At 40.7% G+C, this 8,841-nt stretch overlaps 1 protein-coding gene across 1 annotated transcript; it reads left to right on the forward strand.

Annotated features, from left to right (window-relative positions):
* The first annotated feature begins 992 nt into the window (after nt 1-992).
* gdf6a (growth differentiation factor 6a) lies at nt 993-7,687 on the forward strand. Its single transcript, XM_076279445.1, has 2 exons — nt 993-1,341; nt 5,482-7,687. Exons 1-2 carry the CDS (start codon nt 993-995, stop codon nt 6,372-6,374), a joined length of 1,242 nt encoding a protein of 413 aa, XP_076135560.1. The 3' UTR covers nt 6,375-7,687.
* The last annotated feature ends 1,154 nt before the right edge of the window (nt 7,688-8,841 follow it).

The following is an 8,841-nucleotide window of genomic DNA, read 5'->3' on the forward strand; positions in this document are numbered from 1 at the left end:
AAATAATTTGCTATGACCCTGCAATTTTTACTTACACTAAAATAAATATTTAAGTGATACAACAAGAAATAGGGACAAGATGGTAAGCTGACACATAAGTCAAGAGCTGTTGTAGCAGCTACATATGGTGTTGATTTTCTACCGTGAACTAGCTTTCCAATTGGCCCATTATGGGTCCGGTGTAATGACCGGTAGGAGGCAGCAAATGTCAAGAAACTATGCTATTGTCCCTTCCATCGACCTACAATATTCACACAGCGTGCGAGGACACCGTTGCTTCGCCAGTATGCATAGGCTACTTATGTATCAAATAATGGGTAACCGAAGAATAGACCTCTAGGCACCTGCCTATATCTTTTTTTCCCATCAAATGATCGCCTCTCCAATCATTTGACTGAAAGTTGTAGCCAATGTATGTCCTATGCTTTTAAAGATGAAGATGTAGTCCTAAAACTGGATTATAGAATAATAATAAAAAATACAAGTGATTTCATGTAAAATACTGTATACAAGTGTAGATTGTAGGTTTTTTGTTGTGCCACCGTCAACATAATCCAGGCTTTAGACGATCCGGTTAATTTTCACTGTTGCCATAGTTCTGCGAATATTTTTGTCGACCTGTTAACCTCTGTCAACATGTTAGCCCACTTGTAAGCTTGGCATCCTGTGAGGTTGCTTACGACGCTCTGACATGCCCCTCCATTCCTCCCTCCCAACACCGTCGGAGGTGTCTCTCTTTAGTCCCAACGGTAGGATCGAAAGAGCAGGGAGAAGTTCGCCAGTAAGTAGGTCTACGAGCGTCTGCGAGTGGGCGTGTTTCCGCGAGCAGTTAGTGGTCTCTTCACTTGCGTGCTTTAGTGGAGGACACGAGCGCACTAGCTTGTGAAGCGCGACAGACCAGCTCGTACGTGCAGCCTGTCTACGGTGGAAAGTTCCCTAAATCCGGCTGCAGTGTGGAGAGGACCTCGCCAAACTTTTTGGACACTACCACCATGGATGCCTTTCGAGCAGTGGCGTTTTACGCGCTGTTCGTTTTTCTTTGGAATTTACCGTGTTTCCAGTCCGCTGCTCTCATCTCCTCCACCGCGCCGAGAAGGAACAGGGGGACCAGAGTCCCATATGACGGACAAACGTCACACAAATTTCTCAAAGAAATCTTTGCATCATCTCCCGGTCTCAGCCGTCACCGGGACGAATTCAAAGACGCTATCGTGCCGCACGATTACATGATCTCCATATACAGGACATATTCCGCAGCTGAAAAACTGGGCATAAATGCGAGTTTTTTCCGGTCTTCAAAGTCTGCCAATACCATAACAAGTTTTGTGGACAGAGGAAAAGGTTTGTGCTACTTCATAATTTTCCCAGCCGTGCACGACAATAACAACCTGCACCATACATGCTTATGCTATCAATTTAATTAACTCGCTTTATAACTAACCAAGGTAGGCCTACCAAGCGGTCGAAATTGTATCCTTTTCAGTTTAATATTATTTACATGTGATTCCTAGGAAGGCCTCATTATTGTCCCCATCGATGTGAACTGTCTCAACGTAGACAGTCTACTTTTTTTTAAATTGTTACAAAAAAACCCCATCTATATTAGGTTGTTTGGAACTGTATAACTTTTGACATTTGAGTCAGTGACAGGCCAACAGGTATTCGTGGTTGAATTGGAGTCTACATATTAGGCTGATACTCAATTAGTCTTTTCCTAAAACATTAATGTTATGGGAATGTCTTTGTATTACTTTCATAAACGGCTGAAGGATTTTCCAAATGTTCGAAAAGGTTGAGGTTCTCAATTTTGCACTAAGCTGTAATCCTGCAACTAAGTACTAATTGAGACGTTTTCTAAATGAAGGCAATAAATTGTTCGTACCATCCTCGCGTGTAAGCAGTCCAACCTGTTAGCACTAGGCACCCTGCCTGACGTGCGCCGCATGACCTAAGGGACTGTATGCAATCAAGTAGCTTCAAAGTACATGAGAAAGATGTTAAATATGCCTCTGATGGCAACATTGTAACCTTTATTAATGTTATGTTATTTATACATTCAACTTCTTCCTCTAAACGGACATCCTCTTGTAAATGTATATAAAACTTATGGAAAGCTAAATAATTTAATTGTTCAATTTAAACGTTAATCAAAATTCCACAAATAAAAATAAATCGGGGATTGCTTCCTGGACGACTTTGTAGTGATAGTAGCCTATGCGCAAACCTTACAAGGAAAAACATTAGCTGATGTCAGGCAAAAAGAGGGCCTTGGAAGCTAATTGGTGTAGCCTACGTTTGGAAGAGGCGCAAGGAGCCTATCAGTGAGTGTCATCAGGCGTTCTTTTCTCTCGGTTAGTAAAAGCTTTCGCTTTAAGGGGAGGATTGCAAACTGATTTGATGAAAAAGCTTCACTTTCCCCTCTGATTTTGATTTGATGTGTCACCGGTTCTGACCTTCCACCGGACCCTCTGAGGGTTGCTTAGCATCAAACCGCTGATTGGAGTATTTGAACTCAGTGATCTAATTGAGCGTTCATGTCATAACATATCAAACACTGTCTATTCTCCCATAATGAACTAATCCAGCCAATGGCACATTATCAAAAATGACGAGGAGAAAAAAATTAAAGAGAACTTCCGTCCCCATGAAGTGGTTAGCGTTTACTGCTTCCCTGTACAAACGGCAGTTTAATTGTGGGAAATATATTTTTCTCTTTTCCTTCTTTGTTTTCTGTTGAACAAACAATTTTGGCATAAAGGTTTGCAGGTGTTCTCTGTGTGTTCACACCACATTTAGTCAACAATGAATATTTAAACTCTAAATATTTAAACTCTTTATGGCGTCCTATGTTAAGTCGTCATGGATAGACTATACCAGCACCACTGAACCACAATAAAATTATTATTAGACTTGAAGGCATTTGTAAGGCCGCTTTGTAACGTGCTCGCCATGCCATGTCATTTAGTGATTTCTGGACAAGTAATATTTAATTATGATAACATTCTAATCTCGATTAAACAGGAAATTGTTGACTCGGAATTCTCAAGATTTTGGGTCGTTATGGACGCAAGATCAGACAAGAACAAACTGAATGTATGAAAATTACTTTTGGCACTTGAAGTAACTCATTAAAACGCAGATGGTGCTTGCTGGCCCCAGTAGCCGCACCACGAGAAGTCTCTCTCTCTCTCCCTCTCTCTCTCTCGCGCTCTCTCAGACTCCTAGGTCTACACTAATGCACACACACACACATACACACACACAGACACAGGATTTTATAATTGATCAAGATTATAAAATGCAATATTGCAAATGATTTGAGCGTCAAATCATTTATCTATGGGAAAGCAATACACTATTCAGTTGATGCCCAATAGAAACCTGCTTAACAATCATTAGGCTACACTTTAACTAGCATTTCCTCCGTGTTCTGATCACTCTCATTTTGTGCAAATATAACTTATTTTGAAATAAACGTCTGTAACGTGTGGACGTGATCACAATAAGTTATAATCAGTTGGAACACTTTTGAACCAGGAATGTTGTCGTTGGCAGGGAGAGTGAAATATTAGTGGGGAAGTATTTTAATAGGGAAGGAGGGAATTCAGAACTGTTAATTATTTGGTGACCTTGTATTCGATTTGTTTGAGGTCTTATAAAAAAAAACGCTAATGCATACCATACGCGCGAAGCAACTGAAACAAACACGAGGTTTCAATCTACTTTTACTATTTAACTCTGCTGGGTTCACGCACGGGAAAATACAGGCGATGAGATACAAATGTCTTTTGTGAGTGATCTCTTAATCGCTTATGTATTAAAATCCGAGGAGCTAGACGGCACGATAAGAATACAAAACAAACCCAAAACACTGACATTTGGCTTGTTTATGATTACTATTTCAGAAGATTTTTACCATTGTGAAATCAGACGAAAACATGGATAGTGTTGTACTTTCTTTATATTTGATTGGATTTTGACATAACTGATTGATCTCTAGATATTTTTCAGCTCTAAATTCATAGAGCCTATTGTATGGCATTTATATGTGAGGCATTCTGACATCCAGCTTGTTAGCCATTCGCCCACAATTTTCGAGGTCTCGAATTCACTTGTTATAAAGTTACAAGGGCTCAGAGAATTGGGAATTTAAGTACTGCGCCAGTAAAGGCACGTGACTGCAGAGTGCATGTGCACTCGTTTGCTTTCAGACAATCCATATATTCGTTCGCACCGAAATGATGCAAGTTGGCCGCAAAATTCCGAAAGGGAGAATAATGCATTAATTGTGTAGCCTATTGTTCAGCCGAGTGTACAGTATGTGTCCTTTAGTCTGCATGCGCTGGCAGCATCCGCACTGCTTGTAGGCTGTAACAGAAGGCCGCGTATTCCGGTGGACATGTTTTGGAAAGCAAGGGTTGTTTCGATTCGTGGATTCAGATTCAGAACTATAAAATGTGTAAATGAAAAATATAAGAAACAGCCCCTGTGACACTGGAAGTTAGCCTCAAGTTTAATCTAAATTCCCAAGGCATGTCGATTGTATAGGCTAGTGAATGCCTTCTGTTTTGTAGGCGCATATGTAAATGGAATGTAGGCTATCTATTTTTTCACTGTTAAATGTTGTAGATCACAGTGGTTTGAGATCCAATATCAAAAGGGGAAGAACGCTATAATTCTTATCAGATAATGTGTTTTCAGCACACCAACAGGCCATCAGTCCACTCTATAAAATGCTATTGGGTTAACATTGTATTACGGTTACATTCGATTTAATAATAGAAGCATTTTATGTAGAGGTATTCTGAAAGCTCAGTCAGCCCATGCCTTTCAACTAATTCTGTCTAAAATGATAAATTAATCAAGAAAACAGGAATCAACCCGCATATTAGCTGATGGTCTTTTTCACTTAAAATTGTAACAAATCGTAGGCCTACTGAAACAACTAGGCCTACATTGGAAGAACATAACATACTCGCCTACATCTAATCGACCTTCGCATTCAAATTGGGCTTTAAATGTTTGGTCTATCGCCCACTCTTCGGTAGGCAAAACACACTTCTGGCGTTTCGGCCGTCCTTACATGCTTTTCTATTGCTGGCTGATGCTACAGTCGCCACTACTATTACTTTTCTTGCCAACTACTAACACTAATGATGATTATGATGATAATAATAATAGCAATAATAATGATAATAATAATAATAATAATAATAATAATAATACTAATAATAATTTGATAAACTTTAATTATGCCAAGTATTGCTATCTCGCCTGGTTTCCCCCTCTTTTTGATTTGCCGAGGTGTCACTCTGAGTTTGGCTCAGGGCTAGCTGGAGAGTGGGCACAGAAAAACACGAAATAAGGCCAGCTATCTGGCCTCTTTGTGAGAATGTGAGCCCTCCCCCTCATCCCCTCCATACCCTGAGCACTGTACGCCCTAAGTGAATCTGACTGCAATTATTTCTTTTTATCTTGCAGACGATCTCTTGCACTCTCCTTTGCGAAGACAAAAGTATCTGTTTGATGTCTCAACCCTTTCAGACAAAGAGGAGCTGGTCGGAGCTGAATTAAGGATATTTAGAAAAGCTCCCGGGTCTTTCCAAGCGCCATCACCAGGTCTCTACGGCATCCACTTACTCCCTTGTCGATCAGAGAGGCTGCTGGATTCCAGAACCATTGATCTACAGGAATCCAGAAAATCCGGCTGGGAGGTTTTGGACGTTTGGGGAATGTTTAAAAATCGACATCACCCGAGCCAGGAGAACCAGCTTTGTCTTCAGCTCAAGGGCACCATTGGTAAATCAGACACGGAAATCGACTTGAAACAGTTGGGGTTTGACAGGAATGGTCGCTCCCAGCAAGAGAAGGCTATCTTGGTGGTATACACGAGGTCGCGGAAGAGGGAGAACTTGTTCAATGAAATGAAAGAGAAGATTAAGTCCAGAGACTCGCGGTGGTCCGAGGTGGAGGAGAGCGGCCTACAGTTCAAAGCCAGGCGCAGGCGGAGAACCGCGCTGAGCAACCGCCACGGGAAAAGGCATGGGAAAAAGTCCAAGTCGAGATGCAGCAAAAAGGCGTTGCACGTCAACTTCAAGGAGCTCGGGTGGGACGACTGGATCATCGCCCCTCTGGATTACGAAGCCTACCACTGCGAGGGCCTGTGCGACTTTCCTTTGCGTTCGCACCTTGAGCCAACTAACCACGCCATCATACAAACTCTTATGAACTCAATGGATCCCAACAGCACACCCCCGAGCTGTTGCGTCCCGACCAAACTGAGTCCAATTAGTATATTGTACATTGACTCTGGTAATAATGTAGTGTACAAACAGTACGAGGATATGGTGGTTGAACAATGCGGTTGCAGGTAGCGTCTTGTATCCCCCTGAAATGAAGACATTCTACTTAAAAAGAAAAGCAACAACTAGCCACAACAGCGTAAAATAAACATTACACCTGAATCGTGCAAAGAGAGAAAAGCGCAAATGCTACAGTCTGAAAACACGTTTTCCGCTACATGAATGTGGGCCTATCATCCAAAAGGGATCATTACATAGAATGCATTTCTTGCAGTATAAACACGACTATTTATTCTGTCGATTTAAGCTCTGTCAAATATCACAATAACCATGACACTTTGTAGTATACATGAAAATAATAATTTCTTCAGCCGCTCAGATCTTAGTTCTGGAGTCAAATTGTGAAAAATACCTCCCCTTGGGCACGTTATCAGACATGGACATCTCAAAAAAATCAAGAAGTTTGCATCAGGATATCTGGATCACCTCCAAGTTATCAAAACTTGCGTCCTCATCTTGATGGATGGCAACAGATGAAAAGTTACGCTCGTCATCTGGACCGCGAGGTTGTTCTTTCCCTTTCAACTGCGTGAATTCAAATGAACCAGGTGTGAAGCACCTGTTCAAAAAAACAAGCCCATAGCGGAGGGGGCAAGGCACAGTAACCTGTTGCGTCCCACTCCTAATGGCTCTGAATGCGCTGACAGCTGAGGGGATAGCGGAACTTTGGCCACCGACGCCCTCTCAATGCTTAGGCACACACTGTCAAACGCGTTATCAGGAGGACTTTTGCTTTTTACGAAGTGGTGAATGTAACCTACCAAACACATATCTTGGATCGTGGAAAAGAGACAGCTTGCGCGCACAAGTTTCCAGGAGTTTTATCCTCCGCGCACCTGGCACTCGGGGCGCGCAGCGTGCAGGGTAGTTCTCCAGAGGCCTTGAGACTGTATGTGGTAGCCTACAAATGACTGCATAGAGTGCAAAAATATAATGGAATATGACACTAGGGTTGAAACAAGAAAATATGAAGTGCCTGGACGTTTGAGTGATAGTCATGGAGCCTATTAAAGAGCTTCGACGAAAAAGACAACCAGACCACGTAGCTAATTCCATGGGTAACCACATCGTCGTCGACACAAGCAAGAGAATATCTAATTTCTGCATATTTACGAAATGCACTTCCATAACAACTGACTGCCCCAAATCCAAGTGGTCAGGAGAATATTTTTTCCATGACAAATCAACTGACGAGCAAGAGACTCGCAAACGAGATGATATTTAAATGCACATTAGCTTTGAATGCACTGCTGTTCATTATTTTGAGATGTAAATATTTGTATAGTTTAAACCTCTACAAGTGCAACGAATGGAGAAATGACCAACCACATTTCTTTGTAAATATACATACATTATAAATGCACTCAAATCGTTATAATTTCTATTCTATAATTATTTTATTATTTGTGATGTACAGAGTTTCATGATAATCGTGTATTTCTTTGATAAGATTAATTTAAACTGTATTCAATATTTGCTGAGAGTGGAAATACCATTATCAATGTCTACCTCAAAATTACATAGGTTCTGAAATCTGAGGTGCATTCAGCTAGTGTTGAGTTCTTTTTCAATTATATAAATATATATTAATGGATAATTATCCACACTTACTGTACTAATAAAATGACAAAATATATATATTCTCTGTGTACCTCTGATGACTTAATTCCCCCTCAAAAATAGACCACATCAAGTGAGACTGAAGATTATTGGCTTTCTTCTGTCTTATGAAGTTTCAGATAAGAACTACATCCACGCTTCAGGAAACACAAGCTTCTCAAATGAAATGGTCACAATAATTAACGTTTTATTTGATGTTGTCTGAACTTGTAATGTTTTGTGTTGACATTGACTCATTAAACCGTACTGAAAAGGGTCCTAGAGAACTGCATTTAAGGTGTACAAAAATCACTTATTGACTTCTCTTCAAGTCCATTAAACATGTCCACATTTAAAGTTGGTCTTTCATATAACCTTCAGTTTCTAATATTAAAGCAGTATTAATAAACTGCAAAAACAATCCAATGTTATTTCCAGATTAATAACATCCTTAAAGGAACATTGAGTTAAGACACTTGAGACACCATGTCTGGAATTCCATCTAACTGTTTCACCCTAGCTGTTTCAGAAATTCCGAACTTTGTTTTCAGTCAGATTAGGCAAAGAGTTTATGTAATGCAGCATTTTAGCTGGACAGCTTGTGCTAGGGTAATCCATTTTTTCATACTCTTGGTTATACATAATGTTTGTTTGTGTGTGTGTGTGTGTGTATGTGTGTGTGTGTGTGTGTGTGTGCTTTCACAACCCTCCATTTTCTTAAGTTATACGTCTTCATACCACATCGTCCATATGAATAGTGCAGTGATGGCACTGAGTGCAGCCTGTGCCATACGTTTGGTGCTTGGCGAGGAGCTAACCTTTAACATGTGGGGAGTCATGCTAACAGAGGGAAATACAGGGGCTTTCTGTCTCATATGGA

Source organism: Alosa pseudoharengus, unplaced genomic scaffold, assembly GCF_046254945.1.
Source record: "Alosa pseudoharengus isolate Yale_2024_CS ecotype anadromous, Long Island Sound unplaced genomic scaffold, YU_APseudo_1.1 YU_APseudo_1.1_scf_12, whole genome shotgun sequence".
Taxonomy (NCBI): Eukaryota; Metazoa; Chordata; class Actinopteri; order Clupeiformes; family Clupeidae; genus Alosa; species Alosa pseudoharengus.